General features: G+C 29.2%; 2 protein-coding genes across 2 annotated transcripts; one reads left to right on the forward strand and one right to left on the reverse strand.

Annotated features, from left to right (window-relative positions):
* LOC119686355 (exostosin-1) lies at positions 1-27,656 on the forward strand. Its single transcript, XM_038100926.1, has 10 exons — positions 1-1,506; positions 9,150-9,302; positions 10,435-10,509; positions 10,642-10,768; positions 12,983-13,102; positions 25,481-25,584; positions 25,643-25,793; positions 25,856-26,266; positions 26,358-26,674; positions 26,805-27,656. The coding sequence occupies exons 1-10, from the start codon at positions 689-691 to the stop codon at positions 26,911-26,913; spliced, it is 2,385 nt and encodes a 794-aa protein (XP_037956854.1). The 5' UTR covers positions 1-688; the 3' UTR covers positions 26,914-27,656.
* Positions 13,902-17,784, reverse strand: LOC119686356 (lamin-C-like). The gene is made up of 4 exons (XM_038100927.1): positions 17,101-17,784; positions 15,133-15,727; positions 14,339-15,064; positions 13,902-14,194 (listed from the first exon to the last, which is right to left on the reverse strand). Exons 1-4 carry the CDS (start codon positions 17,484-17,486, stop codon positions 14,057-14,059), a joined length of 1,845 nt encoding a protein of 614 aa, XP_037956855.1. The 5' UTR covers positions 17,487-17,784; the 3' UTR covers positions 13,902-14,056.
* Positions 27,657-27,786: the final 130 nt, after the last annotated feature.

Genomic DNA, 27,786 nt, shown 5'->3' on the forward strand with positions numbered 1-27,786 from the left:
AAATTATGTAAATGGCGCCAATCTGTAAGGTTGCTGCTATACACATAAACAAATATTTATAAATATACAGATGCTTTCAGCGATACATTAATGTGAATATGACCATGTTTGAGATGTAATAGCGTGGCAGCTCGTGTACTAAAAATTCAATATAGTGGCAGCTTTTCGCAGTATATTTTGACAGAACGCTGATTGCGTTCGTAAACGTCAAAAATAAGAGTCGTGAAGTTTGGAAATTTGTTGAGAAAATTATTGAAGATTGTGTTAATACCATAGAAAATGAAAAATGTGTTCCATATGAGATATATGCTTTCAATTATGTCGTAAAATAATATTAAAAGAAATATGTAAAATCTATATAATGTTGTAAGGCGAAGCTCTCAAAAATAAGTCAATTTTTTAAAATTCAAAGAGTGAGAAATAATATGTTCAAGTTGAATGAAATATTTAAGTTCAGATTATATTGCAACTTATTGTTTAACGGTGCTAAAATTGTAGAAATGAAGTAGTGAAAAAAGTGTTCATATGGTTCAGTGGGTTTTTTTTTTTCAAAAATGTGACCTACAATTAGTTGTGAAAAAATTAAAAGAAATGATTCCCGGACCTTATATACCGTAAATTAACTTCAACCTTCGACCTTAAACGTGCACTCCCACCTCTAAGCGCACCTCCTTCACAGTCTCACATAATGCAAGCAAAAAAACGCTACATACTTGTCATTGTTTCCTGTGCGTTTCTTGCGTATTGTTATTTTGGTGGTTATCGACTGAAAAAAAATAATCGTCGAGTTCGATTGAATACTGCATATTCGTCATATTCTTCTTTAAAAACGGTTAATGAGTTACCAAGCTATTTTACGCATAACTCTAAATTGGAAATAGAAAAAGTAGCAACTGCAGAACAAATAAATGTATATCGTGGGGAAAACTTTAATATTGCATCGCAACTTGGAAATACCAACTCTCGTTCTTGTCGCATGGAAACTTGCTTCGACTTTACAAAATGCTACGAACAATTTCTAGTTTATGTGTATCCCCCTGAGCCACTGAATTCACTTGGAGCTGCACCACCTATTTCAGCAAATTATCAAAAAATCATATCAGCAATAAAAGAATCGCGATATTATACTGCCGATCCCGAACGTGCTTGTCTCTTTGTGTTAGGTATCGATACATTAGATCGCGATTCACTATCAGAAGATTATGTCCGAAATGTGCCGTCGCGTCTTACACGTTTACCGTATTGGAATAATGGGCGCAACCATTTAATTTTTAATTTATATTCCGGTACATGGCCTAATTACGCTGAACAATCTTTGGGGTTTGATCCTGGTGAAGCTATATTAGCTAAAGCTAGTATGAGTGTATTACATATGCGAAGAGGCTTTGATATAAGCGTTCCGTTATTTCATAAGCAGTTTCCTCTCCGCGCTGGTGCTACAGGATTAGTGCAATCGAATAACTTCCCGGCGAATAAGAGATATTTGCTTGCCTTTAAGGGCAAACGGTGGGTTACTTAAATAATATTTACTGTATTTAACTACTTAACCTTAAAGAAATTGCTTGTTTTTAAATGTTGAACATTAAATTTAAATAAGTATGGTGAGGTCTCAGATATGTAACAATAAACCATATAGAAATAAGTTAAAATCTATTTTCAAATGAAAACTGAAAAAAAACTCAATCCATAATTTTAAATTTCAAAATTTGATGGATAGGTTGTAGAAGTACAACAATATCTCTATAAGTGTTTCACAAGATTTATAACATAGTTTAGTTATCCGACTTCAGATGTTACAAATGTACTTATTACTAAGTGATTAGAAGACTTTCTTTTTGATATTTTTATCATTCAATGAAAAAAATATCTGTAATATTGGGGTATGCATTTCAATGTAACATAAGAACCAATGCAAAAATTTCAAACGATAACAAAATGGCAAAATGGGTAATCATCGGTAAAATTTCATATTTCAACATTGATGGTATTTTGATCCCGATTAATACGCGCTCAAATAATATGCGCTTTACATTGTTGCTATATTACTCTTTTATCGAACATTGAGCATATTACTCGAGCATCCTGAATACCACTATTAAAGAAGGTTATATAGATGATTTTGAAACAATTTTTTCCTAAATTCTTTCCCTCTGTGTTGAGTGATAATAACTATCACATTTTTATTTAATTGATTCCATTTTTCTTAGTGCAATTATTTATTACTTATTTTTTAATATATATTTGACTTAAGCTGAGCACCGACTGTATGCATGACTTAAGTAAAGAGTTCTTATGTACTTTTATTTTTAAAGTAAATCGGTCAAATTAATATTTACTCACGTGCATATGTTATATATGCACAAACATTGCAACAATAATAAGGATTTGTTTCTAATGAAGGAAGCTAAGTGGTTAGCATGATTTATACTTAAATTGACAAACATTGATTTTGACTAAGCAGACTAAGACTAAGGACTAAGCAATAAAACTCAAGTCATGGCAATGGATGAATAGTTAAATGCTGACTGCTGCTAATAAATATATCATAGATTTAGATGTTATACCGGGCAAAGTTTTTAGATTTTTTAGATTTTAGATTTTAAATGGCAACAGTAAGACTGAAGAAAATAATATGCACAATAAAAAATATGAAGAATTTTAAGTTTCAGCTATAAGAAGAAATTAGATTTAAATATTTTATTTCTAAATTGATAATCTGATGCTGTAAAATGGACAATTAAATTTAAGATTTACCAACAATTTTAAAAATACTTTTGAGTTATATTCATTTCATATAAATAAAGAACTAAAGGTTATCGCCTGAAATGTAGTACATTGATTAGCTGACAAAAATCAAAATTATTTTTAATTTGTGAATTTCAATTTAACAATTTCTAGTGAGGATTATCAAATATAAAATTGTATTAAACAGTTCCGTTTAAGTAACTAACTTCCTTTCATTTTATAGAGTATTTTAAAATACTCTTTCTATTATCTTTCATAAAGATACTAATACAAAATATTTTATTTACTTTTATAAAATGTTGATATTACATGTCTTTTATTTAAATTTTTTGTGTGTTTTTTTAGTCAATATTATTAACAAAAGAATAACACAAAAAGATTTATAGTTAAAAAGTAAAAATATTATCTAGAACGAAACCTTAACATCCCACTTATAACTCTATCATATTTAATACCCCATAAATGAAGCCCATTGAGATGTTTGTAAATATTTGTAGCAGTTCGTTCTTGCCAGGAAGAGTAAATTATTAATTAAATTCGCTAGTTAAAAAATAGATATCCATCCTCAACAAAGTTTTTAAAAAGAGAATGTAAAACACCGTTTTTCTATTTAGTAGTATTTCTTAAACATTGTTTGGGTCAATTTTAACAAGTTCCACACTGCTGTGACAAAATACAGCTTTTCACGGAATCATATCGTAGTGTTACTTTTTAAATTCATTTGATTTATAAGCATATCTATAGGTATAATAAGAACCTTGTTGATTGAATCACATCCTGTTTTATGCTGTCAGTAAAGTCCTGTAAGGGGAGACTGTATCTTGAAATTGGTTCTAAAGTTAAATTCTAACTAAAAGAATAGTTAAGTGTTAGTAATATCTACCGCTGTTAGTAATATCTACCTAGGCATAGTTAATATATATTGCATATTCTGTTTAAGGTATCTATGCTCATATTGATTGTAATATTATAGCATAGTTATAAATTGCTATTATGTTTAAGTATATGTTAAGAGATTTTCATATTGTATGTTGATTTATTTAACTGTATTAACTGACTGATAAATATATTATGTGTTGTTGAAATATGTGCATAGTTGATGTCAAGAGAGTTTTTAGAGATTTAGTTTTTACTTGTACCATAATAAATCCAAAATTAATTTGAACCATTTTGGTACATCTCAACCTCATATCATCTTTCCTGAACATTATCTTATTTCATTCAATTTAATTCCTATAATTTATCTTTACATAGTACTTCGACAACATGGTCCATATAGACCGTTTTTAGGCATAAGATTCAAAATACATTCGTATATTTGCTATTCACAAATGTTTACCTTCTATAGACAAATTTTGATCTTTGTATCTCTATTTCTTTCGGAACTGAAATTTACAGTTTTGATTGCATTTTCATCTAGGATGTGTAGTGATAGATTCATCTTTAGTTTGTAATAATCAATCAATAACGAAATTTAGCAGGGCTGTTAAATAAATACTGTTAATTAAACTATTATTTTGATATGTATGGTTCTTCAAGGTCTCACATTTTTATATATCTTTAAGTCAAAATAATAATTAGATTTCGGGCAAATTAAACTCAAGTGGATTTCTGGAATAAGGTGCATTACAGGTAAATGTATGACCAAACTCAAAATTCATGAAACTAATTATATATAGTCCCAAAAATTCGTTTAGAGAAATTCAAATTTTAAACTCGACAGATAACATATACAATTACTGCAGACTATGCTCGCCCTTTATCGACGTTTCAAACAAATCATAGATTTAACCGGAGTATGTTAACGGGTTAAAAAAATTACAAAACAATAATAAAATAAATATTAAAACGACATAGCTTTAAAAGCAAAGTTGGTTTTATACTAAGTTATAATTCTGAGTTACTTTAAAGTTTATATTATGTAAAGCTTGTTTGTTCTCTCAAGCCTGATAAAAAAATTCTTTATATTCTTCACTTTTTGTTTTAACTTAAATATTACAATTATTGTCGATTGTAAAATATTCGTTATTTTATTATATTTCTGTCTGATATTCTTACTAAATATCTGAAGAAAATTGTAAATGCTCTTTATTATGCCTTCCCAGCTATTAGAGCTATAGAAGTAAGAAGGTACTAGCTACATAAATTTAAAAATTTCTATTATTAAATATATATATTTTAGTATTGATCATAGTATTTTATCACCAAATTTAATAGATCCTCTTAGTCTTATATCTCTTTTAATGTCTCCATTCTTTTGAACAAGTTTTGTTTGATTAATTTTGTTTTGTCTTTGACTTGAAGATTTAATTCTTGGAACGTTTGTTGTGGTTTCTGTTGCTTCTATATCGAAAATAGTGTGACTTGTTGTTGTTACAGTTGGTAACGGTCTCAAGGTTTTGTATCTAACATTCTTGTGTTTACTTAAATTAGTTCTTTTTCTTAAGTTAATTGGTAAATTAACATTGGATGTTGGAATCCAACTTGAAGTATCTGCAATCGGGAAATTGTGTTTTAAATGAGCCATAGTTGCATTAAACTTCTCCTCTTTAATTTTTCTTAAAAACTCATTTGGATAATTTTGAGTTTCAATAGTTATATTATTAATTGCATAATTTGCTTCAGACTGATTTAGATCATCATACATAGACGTAATTTTGTCTGGATTTTGTCTTGGTATGATTTTTGATTCCTCGGCATTTATTTCAGTAACTTCATAGGATTTGCTTGGGATAGAATCAATTAACTCAAACTCAGATATTTCGGAGATCTGTTTTTGAGGTTTCGGAAGTTTTTCACCAAATATATTAGTATGTAGTGCACTTATAGGTTGGGGTTTTAAGATAGAGTTCTCTGTTTCTTGCGTTTGCTCAATATCATGAGGAATAGGAATCCATGAACTATCAAATTCTGTAATTTTTCCGTCGATTACATCATTTGTGAAATTAAAATTATTTTCCTTCGTATGCGTAACATATGGTGACATTTCTTTCTTTTCTTCGTGTTCGGTTGATAAGCCCTGTTCTGCTATTATTTCTTGATCACGTTCATACTTTCGCAATTCTTCCTCATTAGGGAAATTTATTTTCTTTACATTACTTACATTTTCATCAACAATTGACTTGGGAATAGGAATTATTTTAATAGTTTTTTTTGGTAAGCGAATATTTAAAATCTTAACTGGCTTTTTACGTGCAGTTCTTACGATGTATTTAATTTTGGTTGATTTTGATGGTTTGAACTGGTATACACTACTAGGTACTAGATTAGGTGTATATGTTAATGCTTCTGCTTTAGGCGATGCTCCTGGCAATAAGTCGCCAAACATATTTCCCATAGTCCGAACGCCATGCATTAATCCACCCATGGTTTGATCCATTTGTTGCCACATGAAACGCCGTTCCGGTCTAATATTATTATATAATTCTTTAATCATTTAAATGAATTTGTTATAGTGTCTTGAACCAACCTGGCATGAGTTCCTGATCCACCTCCTCCGATAGTATGTAGATATAAGAAACATATTGAAATGGTAACTTTAGAGTGAAACAGTTTATGCAAAATTCTCATTACTAAGCTCTGTGAAAGTTCAATTCACGAAACAATTATTCCGTTTTTTTGCAGAGTATATTTTTTCAAACTTACGCAAATAAATCCGACTTGCAGCAACATTTTTATTATATTTGAATTTGAAAGGCTCTAAATTGCTTACATTTGCTACCAGATCCGATGCGGCTTTGACTGCGAAATCATTAATAGTAACCATTTTATACATATCGCTTTCTCTAATAAAATTCCTCGCATGCATTGAAAGCATGGCTTTGGTAGGATCACTCACCAAACTCTCTGCAGTGTTTGTAGTGGCACGATTGACTGTGAAGATTGTAGAGTTCAACGAAGCATAGAATTTCAGCCTTTACACAATGGTAAATAGAGGCAGTCTAGTTTTGTTATAGTTTTGGAAAACATAAGTGATGATCTTAACTACATACCATACATATATAAATTATTTGTGAATTAATTAAATCTATATATCGTGGTAATTGTTTGGACCTGACTAAATTTCGTACAGAGTCTGTTTTTAAACGAAATCTTGTAAACTGACTGGTCAATCAGTTATCTACAAGTATATATACAAATACTATATATTCATTTCAAGATTAAGTATGCTAAGTTGTTGTCTAAAAAGTAATTAAATACACAACAATGTATTTAAAATAATAAGGAAAGGAGTTAAAAATTAGATTTATTAGATTTATTTATTAGATAAGCTTAAAAATATTGTTATTTTTTGTGAGTTTTAAAATACTTTCGCTACGTGTGCATAGGGTATCTTAGCGTCGGCGAAGATGAAATTTAAATGCCTTTTAATCATTGGTTTTAATTATAATTAGTTCCATCAAAGTTGTTTTGCAATTATTGAAGTTTATTTCGTTTTCGCGATACAGCTTCCTTCCTTCCTTCCTTCCGCATATGTATATGTATTTTTTTTCATAATAATTTTATTAAAACATGTTAACATTATTAAAAAGTTAATATTATTGTACACCATACTTTTCACTGAAACATCTCAAAGCGTTTCTGAAATTTTTATTTTGGTTTATTAAATTATTTATTTATTTATTTCTCATGAACCTAATTTTAATTCATCCACACTTATATTTCATATCTTCTATTCTCATTGGTTTTAATTAATTTAAGGTAAATGACATTTTTTTACAAAACAAGTGAAATATTTTGATATATTATTATAAAAAATAAAATACACCTTACAACACCTATAGTCACTGAATGTTGATTCATTTGTCAGTAGGAGTATTTGTACATTTTTTGCAATTTTAATAGATATACAGTACTATCTAAGTCAATCATTTAAGTCGACCTCAACTATTGATATATTCACATTATAACACCAGTTTTACATCTTCGTTCATTAGTTCACATTTAAAAAATTTAAGAGTGAATATTTTTACAGAGAGAGGTTTAAACAATATGAAAATTTTAAACACATGATCTCTGATCCCTGAACTTTTAAGATTGAAGTAGCATCTATTAGATAGTCTGAACATTTACTATTAACTGTGGTATTTTAAGATATCTTCCAATTAGAAAGTACCTGTCGTCTAAGCTAATGATGCGTTGTTAATATTCTAAATGGCTATTCACCGAGTAGAGTAATGTCTAAAGCGGGTATTACACATTATTCTTGGCGCGCATCATTCACTACCGACAATATTTTGAACATTCTTCAGCAAAAAAAAAAAAATACAATTACACTACAAAATAGAATTATGCGCGTAATGAAACGATGTTTTCGCTTTAATGACATAAAACAGAATGATATTTGCATGAAAGCCGACAAAAATAAGGATTGTATGCGAAAAAAACGGGATGTCTGATGACTTGGCAAAAATTTCGTATTTCAATGCGTCAAGTCAACAGCTAGAATTCATGTGTAATACACCGTTTAAATATTATACTTAATCAAGTTAAGATTACAGTTTGCGGAGACAAGTAGTGACACACTTGTGACACCAACATAACGAGGCCTGATATTCCGCCCACTGCAAGACCCATCTCATACAAAATTTTCATTAAAAATCGTTCATTACCGTTATAAAACAACCTTTTACTCTTAGTATACTATATATATTTATTACGTACATAACAACACAACTGTATGCAAAAAATGGGCGTGATCCACCAATTTGTTCTTAAATTATTTGCAGTTTTATGCAATTTTAGCGGAATTGCGGATTCACAAAAATTGGGCGAACTTTAAACTTATATATTTTATATGTTTCTGAAGTATAAACAAATTAAATATTTATAAAATAATAAACGTCGTTATATTATTACTTATTAGATTAGATGTTGTTGAAATAAATGAGATTCATTGAATGTCATATTTTGCGTAATTTTTCAGTGAGTTCTGGGGCCTGAAATAGGTATAAAACATAGAGTGCGCAGGTTAATTTTTTATGTTGTGAAGTTTTATCATTTGGCTATTAGCAGGAAAAATTTCTGCTAAAAACAGAAATTGTTTATAAGCCGCGTTATGTCAACTTAATAGAACAGAATTTAGTACTAAAAAATCTAATATAGTTGTCTTATAAAATACCGGGTCAGATATAATTTTTATAATTTATTTAATTACAAACCTTTTCGCAAATCTGTATATTCAAGTAGATTTAGAACATTATCATAGAAAACTAACCTATCAATATATATTTTTGTTTGCATATAAGAAAAAAAAACTATCCTTAATGTTAATGTTAAAGATCCTTAGAGCTATTTTAAAATATTAATTTGATATAGGATGCAATTTTCTTAAAGCATATAATTTATTTAAGTATTAGTTTTTAAATCGTAATGTTAAATTATATATCATGTTTCATTTTTAGATATGTACATGGGATTGGATCTGAAACTCGAAACTCTCTCTTTCACTTACATAATGGACAGGATATTGTTCTGGTAACAACATGTCGACATGGCAAAAGTTGGAGAGAGTTGCAAGATGCGAGATGTGATGAAGATAACAGAGACTATGACAGGTATGCTACTTATATATGATACTTGAGGGTGTGAGGATGTGAGTGGGTTAATAAATAAGATATATAACATATATATATATATGTTATATATGTTATAACATATGCGAACAGAGTGAAACACCACAAGAAAGTATGTTTTACAAGTTGACAATGACTTATAATAAAAATGAGTTATAATAAAAACAGTTAATATCATTTACTGAATTAATTGTTAATAAAACATAAAAATACTTTCAATTTCAAACAAAATATAAATTAGTTTTGTCATTACGTTAAACTGCAGAGATATTTAAAAATAATTTAATAAAAGTTTAAATTTTGTAATAAAAATTGTATTTAATATTATTTTGATGATAACTAACTAAACTAAACTTTTATTTTCCAATATACATAAAAATTATGTTTTGCGATTATATGAGAACTTCGCCACGCAATTAAAATAATGGCAATAGTCGAGTGGCCTAAATGCTAATCGCTAAAGTATGAAGTTAGGTTCGACCCTTGACTAAGTACAAGTGGTTTTTATTATTTATTCAAGTTATATTTTTATTTGATTCATAAGTGGTTATTGTTAAAATACTAAAATCAGTTCCTATAGGAGTTGAGTATTTTGTAACGCAGCCGTTTAAATCTAAATAATTTCTTCCTAATATTATTGGAGCTGAAAATAAGCCAAAGTTTGTCCAGCAATCCGTTAAATGTGTAGCTCTATGTAAGTATATGCACATAAATATGTTAATAAATTTGTTCCTAAAAATATGTAATTCCATTCAATTTATTAATTTTTGAAAACCCTTACCTCTGTTTAATTATAGATCTGATTGTCTGATCTTATAAAATCTTAACCGATTTAAATAATTTAAAATTGCCTTTATAAATTTTATAATAGCATTTATTTAAAATAAAATATCTATTGTGTAGACATTATATGCCCATTAGAAAGTCGCGAATGAATAATATGGTTTTTAGCTAAAACAATGTCGTAGGTCAGAAATGGTATTACAGTCGTAGGTCAAGTTAATCGGAGTATTTATTTGGTAGAGTATAAGTTTTCTTTTTTCTATTATAAAAAAAAATATATATATATATAAAATTAAATTAATTTTTTTATATTATTTCTTTTACATAACAGATACGATTATGAAACTCTTCTGCTAAATTCTACATTTTGCTTGGTTCCACGTGGGAGACGTTTGGGTTCATTTAGGTAAACATATTTTTTTATTTGTTTATATATAATACATATAATATATATAATTTAAATAAAGAAAATATTGTTTTATAAAGTTCTTATAACAGACATTCATAACATAGATTTTTTTCATATCGTTTGATTTAGGTTTCTGGAAGCACTTCAGGCTGGTTGTATACCTGTGCTGCTCTCCAATGGTTGGGTGCTGCCTTTTGAATCAAAAATCGATTGGAAGCAAGCGGTGATATGGGGCGATGAACGACTTTTACTACAAGTAAGGACCACATTGACATAAAAATTTATTTGCATATAATAAAAAAATAGAATATATAGCCACATCAATAGCTGATATAGTTTGCCTACATAAGTGAATTATTGGAAAGAAGCTTACATGTTATAAACGTGTGGCAACAGTAGCAATATAGCAATATTTCTAAAGAACTTTTTAGTTTTGAGAAAATAAAGAGACACAGAATTAACTCTGTAGCGATCATGTCGTATTCGATAAAATGTGTTCTCGCTTAAACAAATTTTACATTATTTAAATTAATGTGTTTTTTTACAATCAGTAGTATTAGTTAAGTGTGGTAAAAAAGAAGAAAATAGAGTTTTTTTTAGTTACCACGTACAAAAATTGATTCGTTTAGGCTTTCGATCATTAAATATGTATTTATAACTTAAGGCAATAGAATAATTAATATGAATTTCAATGTAAATGAGTTGTTGTTACTTCGAATATTATTTTCTAATATTTGACACGAGTTATGTTTTTATATGTACATTTAGCATAACATCGCTCTCTATGAAGCTAATAGCAAAAGCCCATATATCCGTCAGAACAATTCCAATCAAATATATTTGTTTGGCATGAATTGAACACACCCAATGCATTTCTTTCATGTGTATATATAAAAATGTATAATACAAGTAGTAAAGGGGACTGATAATACATCACAAAGGTAGTGTGTTTTGAGTTTATTGACTATAGTTAAGAGAGAATTAAAATGCAGAAGAAGATAGGTGGATAGAGTGATTTGGTTTTGGAACAAATTTCAAACTTTCGACTATTTAATGCAATAGCGGTTTTAACCAAACCGCACAGTAAATTTTTCTTGAAACTGGTGGTGCAACAGGTATATAAATTAATTTTTGAGTTGAAACAATTATTCAAAATATCGAACCGATCCCCCGTCCAGAGCATAAAATGTTTTTGTTTCAAAATAATCTACAAATTAGTTAGTTATGTATGTCTACATAACTAAACTAACATAACTCATGTAGAGTATTTAATATATATGTGTATTATTTATATTAAAATCTATTAAAAATATTTAGTGAGACCTTATAATAAAATTAGAATGTATACTATATGTTCTTAAAACATTACTTAACAACAAAATACCAACAATTTTCTCAATTTTATGATTGAGTCATGGGTCTATTTGTTCTTCAGTTTGCTACTATTAGACTGTACCAGTATATGACATCACTTGCGGTGTTGCGCTGTTTATGCTGTATTTTGCTGCTGTGAGAGATGTGTGAGAGACACTGAAGTATGTGACATTTGGTTGTAAAGAGATGAAAAGTCTACATATCCATTCTCGAGTTGAATCAATTTTTGCCAAAGAGTAGATTTTTATGTCCTCAGTGAAAACGACCCAAGCCGTTTTCAAAATCTTTTAATAAAATGCGATGCACTCGCTTAATACATACTAGTTATAAAGAACGCGTTTTAGTCACTATTTTACTGACTCATAGTTTCAAGAGCGATTAAATGGAGATTCAATAGTTCTAATCTAACCTAAGATTAAGCTTATTTTATTTATATAATAATATTATGTTCTTATTTAATCATTAACAGAGAAATATCTTGTTTTACCAGACTGCCGGTAAACAATTAATATCTTCATTGAATATCGCAATACCTCAACAAATTATACTGTGATAAATATTTATTAGTTAGTATATATACTATATCTTATCCAGTAAAAATATTCCATATACACATTTCGATCGACACTATTGTAGTATAGTGTGAATTAGCCTCGAAGTATCTGCAATACTTTCATTCTAATAGAGAATAGATGACGTTCAGGAAGACACCTTTAAAGTTTGGAAAATCAGATTTCAGAATGCCATAGCTTATTATCAGAATCACAATATTAACAATAATTTCCCAATATATATGTAATATCTCTCTCGGAAAATCTTAAGTGTTATTTTGAATATCTTGTAAGAATTGAAAATATTTACTAGTATTAGTAAACTACGTTGAAAAACAAATTTAAAGAAATGTGTCTTAAAGTTTTATACACGATTCCATACTTTTTCAATCAACATGCTTTATCATAAATTATATCCTTCATTATGTGTAACTAAAGTATTGGTGGTATAAAATTACATATAATATAAATAATTTTTATTTTATTTAAATATATTTTATATAATTTAGCATCAAACATATTTGTTAATGAATCTTTTTCTCCAGATTCCTGATATGGTCCGTTCTATTCCTGCTGAACGTATATTCGCGTTAAGACAACAAACACAAGTACTATGGGAAAGATATTTTGGATCTATTGAAAAGATTGTTTTTACAACGTTCGAGGTAATTGCACTAGTGACTATAATTTATCATTTCTATAAAAAAATTTTTCGAAAACAATACTTTTTTCGTAATACCCCTAACTTGAAATTTTTATAATAAATTCGTTTATTAACTTTTAACTCAAGAAATCTTTATCGAATAATGTGTCTATCACACATAATGTATATTCTGGAAAGTGTAGGTTTTAGTGGCACAATTAAAGTGTTAAAATCTTCTAACTTCTTTGAAAATGAATCGAAAACAATCGAAGTGTTACTGTTGAAATTATTGTTAATTTATTTTTATATTATTACAGTATAAATGAGTACAATTAAATAATCAAAGTCTGATTAAGAAGTCAATATTATGACAAAAGGAGCTATTTTCCTTATAGACATCATTCTTTTAATAGAGATTTTTTGAACAGTAGTGATTGGTCATCTGCATGGTCAGACAAAAAGTTCAATTCATTACAAAAAACGAAAATAATAACAATGTTGTTGTATTTCGCTACTGTTAAAAAAACCTCCCTCCAAGTTTTATTATAAATGTAATATTTAAGTGAAGATATTGCATTAATGACGAAATGCTATATAAGGCACTTTGGCAAATATGGACACTGCATATTAAAACATTTGCTAAAAATATTAAATTTAATTATTTGCATTTAATTTTTTATTGTGATTTGTTTCTATAAATTCTATTTAATTGTTTAACAATGTTTTTTATTTTGTATGATAGTTTAATATCATAAATTTGTATGCATATGTATAAAAACATACATTATCTATATATATATTTTTTTAATGAACACATTGATTTTAGTTCTTATTTAGAATTAATTTTGGGTGATATTTTACAATTCAGAAAATAATAGTAACATTTTTAAGGATATGTTTAATGCATCATCTTAACTTATAATAGAAATTAAAATTAATTCATCCATTGTAGTAGTAGTACAGTTATTGCCGAAGTTTAGAATAGTAGTGAGAAAAGGCTTCTCATGCCTGTAGATCCTGCACCAGAACCGAGGGTAAATCCACTGCCTGTGGTTCGGTGACGGGAAGCGTGACTGGAAACGTTTGTACGGATACGGTCGTAGCTGGCAACATCCTAAAAATAAAAAAATTACAATATATATAATGGAAAATTCTTAACAACACTTTAAAATTACTGGTCAAGTATAAATTCTAAATGTTGACACTGTCGGCAGATGTTACAAATACTACAAGTGTTGTAAATCGACAAAACTCTCACCTCTTTGTCGGCATTCGCCAATACACTTCGCATGGAGTCAGCTACAGGCCACTTCTTTTTCATAACCAAATTATGTGGTGGTTCATGAGCAACACCTGCATCAACTGACCATATTGTGACACTGTCACCACCTCCGATCTTAGCACCACGAGAAAACTTGAAAGCAAGTTCTTCATCTCCGGCAATACGTGTTAATTGCCAACCAGTTAAATGAACTTCTTCAGTGCTTTTATTGAATAATTTAATAAAGCGTCCGTTTGCGTCTGCCTCTTGTATTTGTAAATCACCCTTAGCTGCTGAATTTACAGAGAATTCTGATAAATTCCGATCCTCGGATTCATCAATAACTGTACGACGACGTTTAATAGCACTGCCACCAGCTCCTGGCGTAGCAGATCGGCGCCCACTTGGTGTAACACGACCTGAACGATATGCAGACCGATTTGAAACGTGTAAATGAGATGATCCATTTGCTTGTGCAGCATCAGAATTGTTACGACTTGGAGATGGAATGTTAAGGCGACTTTCTTCACCACATAACAATTTGTCATATGCCGCAATTTCTAAATCCAAGGACACTTTGATATCCATTAAATCTTGATACTCTTGCAATTGTAGTGCCATCTCTTCTCGCATACGATTCAAATCGGCTTCTAATGAGGCCACGTATTGATTGTGACGTGCGCGTTCAGAATCTAGCAAGTTCTCCAATTCACGTATACGAGTCTAAAATATAAATATTAATAGTTAAAATAATAGAAAGATAATAATGTATAAACAATAACAAATCTTACATTTAGTGCAGAGTTATTATTTTCCAAATCATTTATCTTGGCTTGTAACTGATCAATTTTAGTGCGTGTAATACGGATTTCTTCTGTTGCATTAGCTGAAGTATTTGCGGCGCGATTTGCAGCAGCCTTTAGATTCTTAATTTCATTGTCATAGAGCAATTCTATTTCTTCTCTATTGGCGCGCATTTGGGATTCATACTGATCACGAAGTTCCTGTAGTGACTCTTGCAATTTTGCTTCATATTGTTTCGTTAAACGACCATCTAGTTCGGTAATTTCGATTTGACGTCTGGAACGGGTTTCGGATAGTTCTTTGGTGTGTACCTGATCTTTGAAAGTTAATTCTTCACGCAAACTTTGATTTTGGTTTTCAAGATCAACACGAGCCAAAGTTTCTGCTTCCAATTGTTTGCGCAAGTCATCCAATTGTTTACGCAGACGATCATTTTCGGCGCCCAAATCTTTTGCCTGATCCTCAGCCTTCTTGCGATCCAGTATAGCTTGATTATATTTTCCATTGACTTCATTGTAACGAGATTCATAAACACGAGAGCTATTCTCAGCAATTTGATATTCTTTGGTCTTTTTATCTAATCTGTTAAATAGAATTAAATCATAATTAGGGAGCCAATATAAATATATAATAAAATCTTAAGCATAATTAGCGGCATAAATATGAGAACAAAAAAAAAAAAAGAAAAGCAAAGGCAAAAATGACATCAGCAATAAGAATTTTGAATAAATATTTTAAATCTCCAAAACTTTTTTATTTTATAAAAGTTTTCGTCTATTTTCGCTTGACTTTAAGCATAAAACCAGTTTGTTTTGGTAATAATAACAAAAGCGAGTAAAACTGAATAAAACTCAATACGTATGATTGAAAACGTGGCTAGCTAATCGTATATAAATAATTTATATATATTATTTGCCATATACACACTTAAATTGTATATAGAGAAATAGTTTATATGATTAAAAAATCTATAGAAATATAGAATTACAATATTACAATATTAAGTTTTACGGCTGAACTACTTCTTATTTGAGAAGTAATTTGGGAAGAAATGCTTTCTCCAATAAGAAATTTTATTTGAAAATGAATTGAGGAAGAAGTTCAAATTGGACCGAACGACCGACCGTTGGTATATGTGTGTTGTGTATTCGACTAAGTATTAAAAATAGCTACTCAAGGTTTCAAACAAAAATGTGCGCAACTTTTCTTTTATTTTTGAAAATATTTTGACACGCACTTTCCTAATGTGTTTGAGAATTCATATCACAAAACCTGAAAACCTGAAATGTTTTGATCCAGTAAGCTTAAGTTTGTTGTGGATACCAAAAACCAAAAATCAATTTAAGCTTTTTTTTATTAAGACGTTGACATCATCACTAAACATGTTTGTTTCGAATACTGTTTTAATGTTTTATGATGTCATTTAATTTTTTTTTTTTCGAGGGAACTTACAAACCTTGAAATGGATTTTTATTAACTAATTTGAAAACATAATTTATTCACCAAAAAGCTAAAACCATAAGCATTTAGCTTATTGGAAAATCATTGTGTTGCTTAAATGTGTTTTCTCATCTTTTTTTTTGTTGTTTTTCTTAAGTAATTCCATTTCATAATTTGTTGTTGGCATTTTTCATTCAAATTAGTAGCCATATTCAATGTAAACAAAAACAAATATACATGTGCTAAGTGATAACGAAAAAAAAGAAAAGAAAATGCCTTCGTAAAACGCACGAATAAGAGTCGTAAACGATTTGCGTGCGCCAAATGACATCATTTTTATGTTGAACCTGAGCGAGGGAGAGCTATAAAAAAATTCATTACAACAAAAACGCTATAAACGCAAATGCGGAATTTTGTGTACAAATTCTCTAACTCTAATACACACGACACGTATGGAGTTGTTGTTGTTTTTTTTTTCTTTTTTTCTTGCTTTAATTTGCTTTGCAATTAATTACCTTTGCTTAAGATCTTCGTTTTCTTCCCAGAGGCGTTTGATGTCTATTTCAAGTTTGGCCTTTTCTTTAGCGGTTTCATCCAAAAGCTTGCGCGCCGCCGATATTTCCTTTTCGTACATTTCTTTGATGTTACTTGATTCACGATTGACCGTATCTTGAGCCACTTGCAATTCACGGCATAGGCGAGAATTCTCACTTTCCAGATTGCGCATACGTTCAATGTAGCAAGCCAAACGGTCGTTTAACTGTTGCAGCTCCTGCTTCTCCTGCATACGACTTGTACGTGTAGGACTAGTAGGGCTCGTGGCACCCAAACGAGAGGCCCCGCCAATTGGGGTAGATGTGCGCGAGACGCGCGTATTAACAGTTACACGTTTTTGCGACATTTTGTTATTAACTTATCGAATTAAGTACTTTTATTAACAAAAATGAATCTTTCTCGATGTACTTTGTAATTCACTTGATTTTTAGAGTTTACTTCAAACACGTCCACTTACTTCGAGGTTGCTTTAACAACTGAACGGCAATGAAATCATCGCTATTCAAGTAAATACTCGCTCTCAGTCTCACATAAACGCACTAACACATGTTCTGTTTCCAATATTTCTCTGCTTCTCTGTTTCTCTGCCTTTTGGGCTTATTTATTTGCTACGCTTTTGATAGAATATTTTCTGACACATGCAATAAATAAAATAAAGTAAAAGAAAGAAACTATTTTTTTTCCTTTTCGTTTAAATTCTATTTTAATGAAGTTCTAAACAAAAAAAAAATCTGAACAATGTAAACAACACCACTCGCTTTGAATCATAAAAAAATATGTATTTACTTACATATATACAAAGGTATTAACTTATATTATAAATTTCACGTACATACTCTAATTTACATATGTATATATAATTTTATATTATTTTTCTTACAAGAAAGTCACCGCTTCTTCTTTACAACACTCTCAAACCGTCTGTTTTTAATAACAAATAACAAATTACAATTTTTAATTATCAATTAATTTCCTCTTTCCCTCTAGCGAATAATGTTCTAGCCGTGCAAAACATGGCATTTCTTTAAAGAAAGAGAACACAAAGTGAAAGAGTTAGAAAACTGAAAACTATTACTCACTATCAATGTTATGACGTCACACATGCATTTTTTCTTTTATAATCTTGTTTGTTCATGTTTGCGTTCATAGAAAGGTCAAAACAAAAAAGTTTTGTTGTTTTTTTTTTCAAGTAAACATAACTCAAAAAAAAAAAATTAAATTGTATTTTGGCTCAGGTTATTAATAAAATCAATAAATCACTTAAAATAATTATGCATACATATAAACGAGTAGAGTGGATAGCTTAACATATTATAAATAATAATGACATCATATACGTCATTAAATAGTTATCCAAAAATACATAAAATGGTGCTACGCATTTGTGTTAGTTTCTACAGTCTTGCCTTGATGTTGTGGATAAATTGTGTTATTAATAATAATGACATCAACACATCTCATTAAATAAAGTCACCCAAAAATATTAAAGTATCAAAGCATTTTTATATTTCTTACAGTCATGCCTCGGTATTATGGGTGTTTAGTCTGTACTGAAATATTCGTTTGTTTTCCACAATAATTTTTTGTTTTGAAATTTTAAAGAACATTGAATAAAAAATTTCGCATTTGATTTTAGTGTTATTCTATTGTATAAATATTAATTATATGTTTTTAATAGGGTCACAAGACACATTTGTAAAGTTTATATTTTTCATTTTTAATAAATTTAAACCTTTTAGCTTAATAATTTTCCATCTATTATACGGCGTTATTTGCATTTGGTTTATTAACATGTTTACATTATGAACTTTAGTGAACGAACTTTGCTAAAATTGCTTCCCAAACGTTTACGACGAAACGTTTACATTATCGTTTCGGGTTTTAATTTTGACAACACTTTCTTTTTTTAATACATGATGAGCAATCAGCTGGAAATGTTATTATGAAAACATGGGTTAATTATATACAGTGGCTCACAGCTTATTTGATGCAAGCAAAAATTTTTTGAAAAATGTTGTTTATTTCAAAATATTTTGCAAAATTAAAAAAACAAAGTATGCAGAGTTATTGTTTATAGTGTGTTTATTCATTTTAAGAAAAAAAACACCCAAAAATCTTCTTCCATTCCTTAGTAATGCATCAAAAACCAAAACCAAATGAAAAATTCATGTCACAGCTTAAATGATGCAACATCAAAAAAACTAATATTTTTACAAACTTCCGGACTAATTCTAAGTACTTAGTACTTTGTTGGATATCCCTTATTAGTAATAACAGCATGGAGCCTTTTTGGCATGGAATCAACCAGTTTTTTGGTATAATCTGGACTAATTTTACTCCACTCTTGCTGTAAAGCGTTTCTTAAGTCAAATTTGTTGCGGATGTCATGTTTTCTGATATTTGTCTTCAAAACGGACCACAAATTTTCAATAACGTTCAAGTCTGGTGATTGTGCAGGAGTTTGGACAATGTGTGGACATTGCCATATCAACCACGTTTGTACTAATGCTGACTTGTGCTTAGGGTCGTTGTCTTGGTAAAAGCGAAAATCATCTGCAATCTGCAATTTCGTTGCACTTTGAATCAAATTTTCTTGAAGAAGCTTTAAGTAAATATTTTTATTCATAGATTCTTCGATGAAGACCAAATTTCCTATTCCATTTGATGACATACATGCCCAAACCATAACATTACCACCTCCGTGTTTTACGGTAGCACGTAAATTTTGTGGTTTGAGCTCAGAATTGACTTCGCGCCGTACATAAGATCTTCCATCTGATCCAAATAAGTTTATTTTGACTTCGTCTGCAAAAAGTACATTTCGCCAAAATGCTGGACTCTTATTTAAATGCTCTCGTGCAAACTGCAACCTTTTAATTCTATTTTTTGCACATACGAAAGGTTTCTTTACAGCTATTCTTCCATTGAAATTTGATTCTCTCAATATTCTGCGGACGGTTTCAGGATGACAAATTTTTCCAAAATCTATTTTGGCCATGTCTGTCAACTTTGAATCGCTAATTGTTGGATTTTTTCGAGTTTGGTTTACCAAATACCTCGATTCTTTTTCTGTAAAAATTTTATTGGAAGCCTTTCGTCCCTTATTTTCTATGCGATTTTCATGTACGAAGCGTTCAATTATGTGTTGAACTGTTGAAGAGCTTATATTTACCATTTCACCAATTTTACGCTGGGGAATTCCCTTTTTAAAGTACTCCAACACTAACTCACGCTTTTCAATTGATGTGCGCCGTCCCATGGTTAACAAAATGCACTCACTTTAATTTTTATAATATTTTCGCTCAAAAACTAGATTACAAATGATCGCAGAATAAAAATATTTTAATTTCTGTGTAATTTGGCGACAAAAATAACGGTATTCTTAACTGCATCATTTAAGCTGTGACATGAATTTTTCATTTGGTTTTGGTTTTTGATGCATTACTAAGGAATGGAAGAAGATTTTTGGGTGTTTTTTTTCTTAAAATGAATAAACACACTATAAACAATAACTCTGCATACTTTGTTTTCTTAATTTTGCAAAATATTTTGAAATAAACAACATTTTTCAAAAAATTTTTGCTTGCATCAAATAAGCTGTGAGCCACTGTATGTATGTATGTATAAATATTGAAAAATTTATTCTTTTTTAAAAAAGGAACAAATGCATAATGTTTATAGAAATTTGAAAAGCTTTTGGGTTGGTGTATAAAAATTAGATCTCTGAGCTCTGATTTTGCAAATCATATGGAAAAAAAATTGACTAATATTGATTTTTTCAATAACTTTATTTTTAAAAAATCTAGAAACGGTACCTATTTGCAATTAAATATTTCTAATTAAGAATTATTTTAAATATCATTAGCAATAAAGAACAAAAAAATAGAGTGGCACAATTTTACGAAATTTAAAGTCAAAGTCAAGCTTATAAAATTGGGAAATTTCATGTAAAACAATACTGTTGTTTAGTCATAACTTGTATACACTAAATCAACAATTTGGATTGGACTACAACAACAATTCGATTGCTTTATAACAATAACTGACATTTCACTAAAATTTTTAGCTTGAACATATTATTATTACACTTTATATATGTACATATGTAAGTGACATAGTCTTACCCCTAACTAATATACCTTAAATAAATAATGTAGTGCATACATTTCCAGATTTCTTATTTAACGTAAATATATCATTTTATTGTAAACATAAGCTTAGTAGAACAAAGGCTGAAAATGACGCCTGCAAACTGCAAGCCCAGCATTAATATATCTTTTGTGAAACATTGCCTTTTATGGTAATGAAAATAAACATAATCTTAATTAGAATCAACGCTTCTATTTTATTGTAAATATAAGCTTAGTAGAACAAAGGCTGGAAATGAGATCTGCAAATTGCAAGCCCAGCATTAATATATCTTTTGTGAAACATTGCCTTTTATGGTAATGTTTAGAAGCGAAGCTGGAAGTGATGCTTAGATCTTAAGGTTTAGATATAAGTTATTATCCTCATCATAATTATTCAATAAAGAAGAATCAAACGAATCGGTTGTGTTTCACTTTTTATTAAAAGAAAATACAATTTGTAACTTGTAAGATAACATAGTAAAATTCACGAATTGCAGCGGTCCTTCACTAACAGTAAAATAATTTTATATTGGACTTTATTTCGGCTTTTCTATTATATTCCTGAGTTGAACATTTCTCCAATTATCATCAATATATCTAAAATGTTTTCAAACCTTCGTCGTATACCACAGAATTTTGAAAAACTTTCACACTGCAATAAAAACACATACATACATGAAATATTTTCCATTATATATGGGTCATCATTATTGCCCAGTAGCAGAAATAAGGAGTACAAATGCAGCTAAAAAGTGCCTTTTTCTGCAATAAGTAGTCCTTACACACTTATATTTTCACTATCTCTTTTTTGTTTTGATCGAACCAAAATTAAAGCCCTTACACACACAATTATGAAATCATTATTTCAGCCATTGTGTCCTTTCATTGTGATTTCATACTTTACATACTTTACGTAGTTCACTTACGTTATCTCAAGACTAATTTCAGTGTATATAATTTGTTAAATTTATTTTTCTAAGTGATCAATAAAAATTATATATAGGGTGTCTACACTAATCTCTTGCATTTAAATTATGATAGAGTTTATGTGTCCTTTGAACTTGTGTATCCAGAAATTGTAATAACAACAATAACAATTATTTAAATATCGGGCATACTTTTAGGGATGCAATCACTTTAAAATTGAACAATCTTTAAGATTTAAAAAAATATTGTCTGATAATTTTGGTATTAAAAGTTTATATACTATTTTAAAATATTTTATATGGTTCAATGGTTAAGATACGAGTTCATAGAAGATGAAATTCATTTATGAGAGTGTTTTCGCAAATGTGTTTTGTGTTTGTCACGTATATGGTATACATAAGTATCATATATCATAAAACATTCCATCGACCACAGAACAATAAAAAAAATTACAATAAATATTAAAAAAAAAATAACACAAATTATTAATATAATTTTCGAAAATCTTAATTATTTAAAAAATTTTTAAAAATTATTTTAATTTATTTTTTATATATCAGTACCTCATTATCTTACTAAAATTTTATGCTAAAGAATTTTTTATCCATCTTGTGCACTTTTTCTGCAATCAGCTTCTAAAGTGACCTATCTCTTGATTTTTTTCCACCAAACGCATAGAATTATTATTAGAATTATTGAACACGAGAGTTTAAAATATTATTAGAGTTATTCGAAGCTTAAAGCATTTTGATGTTCAGGTATGCTTGTGCTTCAGCTGCTCGGAACTGTTCAAAGTCCGTATGGTATTCGGACCTTTATTGTTATACGCATTAAGAAAATAGAAGGAATCATAAAACATTTACATTTTCGAACATTCGGATCAAGCATTTTAAGTATACAAGTACTGGAACTTTAAAGCAGTAATGAATACTAAGTCTTTTTAGGAGTTCTATATGGAAACTGTTAGAATGTTTGTATTGCTGTTGAAATCTATATTGATAAAAAAAATATAAATTATATTTTTAACATTAGTCTTATTACTTACTATGTGATGTGTTAATAAAACTTTCAGTGCCTAGATCAAACTCCGTCAAATTTGTTAACGAGAGTTATTTAACTATATAGATAAGGTTGTTATTGACACGAGTTGATGAAATTAAATGTTTTAGTTAAATTTGTATGTGTCTATATAGATGGATTCTTTGAGTGTTTAATTATATTTGCATTAATATAAAATTAACTTATAAAAGGTCACAAAGAGACTGGAAAGAATACTATAACATATTCTTATGTATACGGATGAAATAATTGTTTAGGTGTAATACACCTTATTCATGTGGCGTTTAAACCCGGAACTAACATTTTATTTACTTCGCTTCATTTTACTGCCCCAATTATATTTTACCTAGTTTTCTGACATTCTGAACAAAAAGAAATTATGTTCATAATTAACTAGTTCACCATGTCGTGTGCACTGTGCTTCCAGCAGTAGCAGCACAATGACTCCGGTTAGATTACAACGATACCCATCCCGTTGCGTAACAAATGAAAACAATAGAAGTACTTGATAAAATCCACAGCGAAAAATGCATGTGCTCTTGCTCGAAAGTAGCTGCCCGCAATAAATTATCTTGCAAGAATTATAGTTGTAAATGTATCTATCCACAATTATACGAGGACGTTTAATCTAGTACGTAAAAGTAACATTGCGCATTTAACCGCAGCAGTCAAATGAATGAACTCCAACATTTAAATAATTTAACTTCGCATTTAAAGTTCTTCACGGAAGTTTACAATGAAACTAATTAACTACTACTTTGTTGAATATTTGCAGAAATTACTTTATTTAACTTGATTTTTTTTTGTTTTTTAAATGTTTTTTAAATGTTTAACTATTTTAATTTTAATATTTTACGTAATTTGTTTTATTTTTTTCTTATTTTATATAGTTTTCATACTTCGAGTCCCAAAAAATTTAACATTATCTTAACATTATCGTTATATCTTCATAGATATATTTAAAATAAAAATAATAAATATAAAATATATTTTCTCACATTCACACTTGAGCGCACACGTACTTATAAATTAGAACAACAACAACTGAAATAAGAACAACAGTAGCTCTATTATTTGTGCCAATATCCACTTTATTATGAGCCTATGCTATATATATATATATATATTGCCTCATGTGCACTCCAAAACGATATAAAAGTATTTCTTTTCTTGATCTCTATAGCAACCAACAATTTTTTCATTAAATATATGTATTGATTTTAGGATTGTAAACTTTATTTATGTTGCGTTGAAATCCAGAACTTACATTTTATTAACTTCATTTCAAAATTGTTTACAAAACGTTACCAAATTTGTTAGTATCATTATTGTTGCCATAAAATGTTTTTTTTTTCAAACTGTCCATATATTCCAAGTAACTAACAAACTATGCTTATATATAATAAATGATATTAATTGTAAATATATGATTAGGTTCTGCGTTAATTATTTTGTCAGTACTGGATTAACTTTTCAAGAGGCTAATTTTTGAAACATTAGGTTTTTTAAAATCACCTTCGAAGTTATCAATTGAAATTTCAACCTGAGCAATCCAGTTTAGGTGATAACATTGACTTCCACCTACTGTTTTGACAGTAAACGGTGACAGAAAGCCACCGTGTGATACTTAACCACTAAACCACCTCTTAGGAATGAATGGAGAAGCTTTCCACAGCGTTGTGAACACTTTATTCCAATAATCAGGGACGAGAGGAGAAAAAAATAGACTTAGTACATAGATCTAGAGCTAGATTTATCTAAGCCAGAAAGCAAGGGCATACATTAGGGAAATTGGGTTATGAAGAAGAGGGTGGGGTTAGAGCAGATGAGGGGGGCCCGGGTTTAAGGAATAGATACGTCAGGGGGAGGTCGTGGTGAAGTGAAGTGAAGCCGGGTGAAGTGTAAATAAGGTGTACACAATGTTAACCCTAGTAATCAGCTTGATAATTCTCAGACATCTGAGAATATCTACATATATTATACTCGTTCGACAATTGCATTGTCTTGAATTATTCTTAAACAACTAATTAAATAACTAATGTTCCATTTAGATTTTGTGAAGTTATTATAAAAAAGAATAATATCAAGTATGAAAATAACTGTGTATATTTGAACATTACATATATTAAACATTATATGTTATTTTTTTTATAAATTATAAACCAAACTTTTATTCTTATATACTGAAATATTACATATATCTTGACATCATTTTTATTTTTAGATAATTCGTGAACGCTTGCCTGATTATCCAGTTCGGAGTACATTTATATGGAATACATCTCCTGGTGCTTTACTTACTCTTCCTACATTTGCAGATAGTTCAAGGTTGTATTTTTTCGTTTTAAGTTTTTACTAGTTTTTTCTCAACTATTCCTTTTTTTAGATATTTGCCGTTTCAGTTGGATTCATTGTATATGGAACCACGTCACAACTATACAGCAGTTATCTATGTGCAAATAGGTGCCCCACTTACTACAAATTCTGCTCTTTATAAACTAGTCAGAACAATTGCTAAAAGTCAATTTGTAGATAAGGTAAAGAAAATTTTTTTTAAATTCACGGTTAGAATCTAATATTGAATTCGTTTTATTTAAAGATAATTATTTTGTGGGCTGCTGATCGTCCAATTCCTTTAAAAAAACGTTGGCCAACAACATATCACATACCATTCCATGTAATATCGATAAGTGGCTCTATTCAGATAATAAAACAGCATAATGCTAACCAAGCCGGTTCCTTTGCTAATTTTGTAAATAAACTAGGCAATGAAAAAGATCAGGCTGAGCCACACAATACAGCATATACTGCTGAAACGACTGAAGAACGACCTAGCATATCAGAACGCTTTTATCCATATCCTGAAATTCAAACAGATGCTGTACTTTCATTAGATGAAGATGCAATACTCAACACAGACGAACTGGATTTCGCATATACTGTATGGCGTGATTTCCCTGATCGAATTGTTGGCTATCCTGCTCGAGCACATTTTTGGGATGATGCAAAGGTATAAAATTGTTTTATAATTTCAATTTTTTTTCAATTTAAACTACGTTTTACCATATACATAATATTTTTTTTTTGGTGTTTTGTTATAGAATGCTTGGGGTTATACATCAAAGTGGACTAACTACTATTCGATTGTGCTAACAGGTGCAGCTTTTTATCATCGCTATTACAACTATTTGTACACCAACTGGTTGTCGTTACTACTTTTAAAGACTGTACAGCAATCTTCAAATTGTGAAGATATATTGATGAATTTGCTGGTATCTCACGTAACAAGAAAACCGCCGATCAAAGTAACGCAACGCAAAGGGTACAAAGATCGAGAAACAGGGCATTCACCATGGAATGATCCCGACCATTTTATACAAAGGCAAAGTTGTTTAAATACCTTTGCGGCAGTTTTCGGGTAAGTTGATAACCGTTAACGGACAAATATGTCAATATATTCAATATATATAATTTAAAGATAAATTTTGAAATGTTATATTTTTTGCAATTAGTCGTTGAAAGTAATCAATCAATTAATATTCTTGCAGTTACATGCCATTGATTCGGTCAAATTTGCGATTAGATCCAGTTTTGTATCGAGATCCAGTTTCCAACTTACGTAAAAAATACCGTCAGATAGAATTAGTTGGTAGCTAGCGTTACACCAATTGACTCTATAAATAAATTAGGTCAAGCGGCCATAAATACACAAATACATAAACACCTATTAACCATGTACACATAACATGCAATAGTATGCGAAGTCAAATATTAATGTTAATTAAAAGTTAATTAAAATAATTATATAATAATTATATAAGCTTAAGCAAATATAATATGTAATGTAAAAATTGATACTTACTAGAGTATAAATATTAGAGCATAAAGAACACAGATATTAAAAAAAAAGAATGCCATATGCTTATGACTAAGCAAACCGTAAAGGAACAAACAATAAATTACCAATTTTTATTCCAAGTAATAAGTTAACACACACACAAAAGGAGGAAACACATATGTTATGAATATGTATGTATTTTAAGTAGCCGATGTTTTACAATTTTCTATGTTTTGTTATATATTTTATACACAATATGATATATGTATATATATATATCTATACGAGTTTATAAGGAAGTTTAGATAAAAACTTAACTGAAACTGAAAAGTAACAATAATTATATTTTCTAGATAAATTAAATAAAACTGATCTTTTGTAAATGTTGCAATTTTCTAAGCGAAGTTAAATTTTTATAAATGCACACTCGAAAATATCCTGTATGCTAGTGTGAGTAAATGTGAACAGAATGCGTCACAAATTCCAACCCTTTTTTTTTTAATTTGTCCACATATTAAAATAATAGGATAAATTTATAAATATACATCAGATGTACGCATTCGTTTGGTTATAATGTTAAATTTATTTATGACGTTTGTTATAAAGCTTATTTTGTATATAGTTTATTCATACTCGTAAATGTTTGTAAATTTGCACAATTTTAAATTAATGTTAGTGTAAAAATGTTTATA

The sequence above is a fragment of the Teleopsis dalmanni genome, chromosome 2, assembly GCF_002237135.1.
Source record: "Teleopsis dalmanni isolate 2A chromosome 2, ASM223713v2, whole genome shotgun sequence".
Classification (NCBI taxonomy): domain Eukaryota; kingdom Metazoa; phylum Arthropoda; class Insecta; order Diptera; family Diopsidae; genus Teleopsis; species Teleopsis dalmanni.

Coding starts and splice junctions, on each gene's coding strand:
- LOC119686355 (XM_038100926.1), top strand. CDS start 689: ATGCAAGCAAAAAAACGCTACATACTTGTCATTGTTTCCTGTGCGTTT. Junction 1,507..9,149: donor CTTGCCTTTAAGGGCAAACG/GTGGGTTACTTA, acceptor TTTCATTTTTAG/ATATGTACATGGGATTGGAT. Junction 13,103..25,480: donor TTGTTTTTACAACGTTCGAG/GTAATTGCACTA, acceptor TTTTATTTTTAG/ATAATTCGTGAACGCTTGCC.
- LOC119686356 (XM_038100927.1), bottom strand. CDS start 17,486: ATGTCGCAAAAACGTGTAACTGTTAATACGCGCGTCTCGCGCACATCT. Junction 15,728..17,100: donor AACGAAGATCTTAAGCAAAG/GTAATTAATTGC, acceptor TCTATTTAACAG/ATTAGATAAAAAGACCAAAG. Junction 14,195..14,338: donor TGGCGAATGCCGACAAAGAG/GTGAGAGTTTTG, acceptor TTTTATTTTTAG/GATGTTGCCAGCTACGACCG.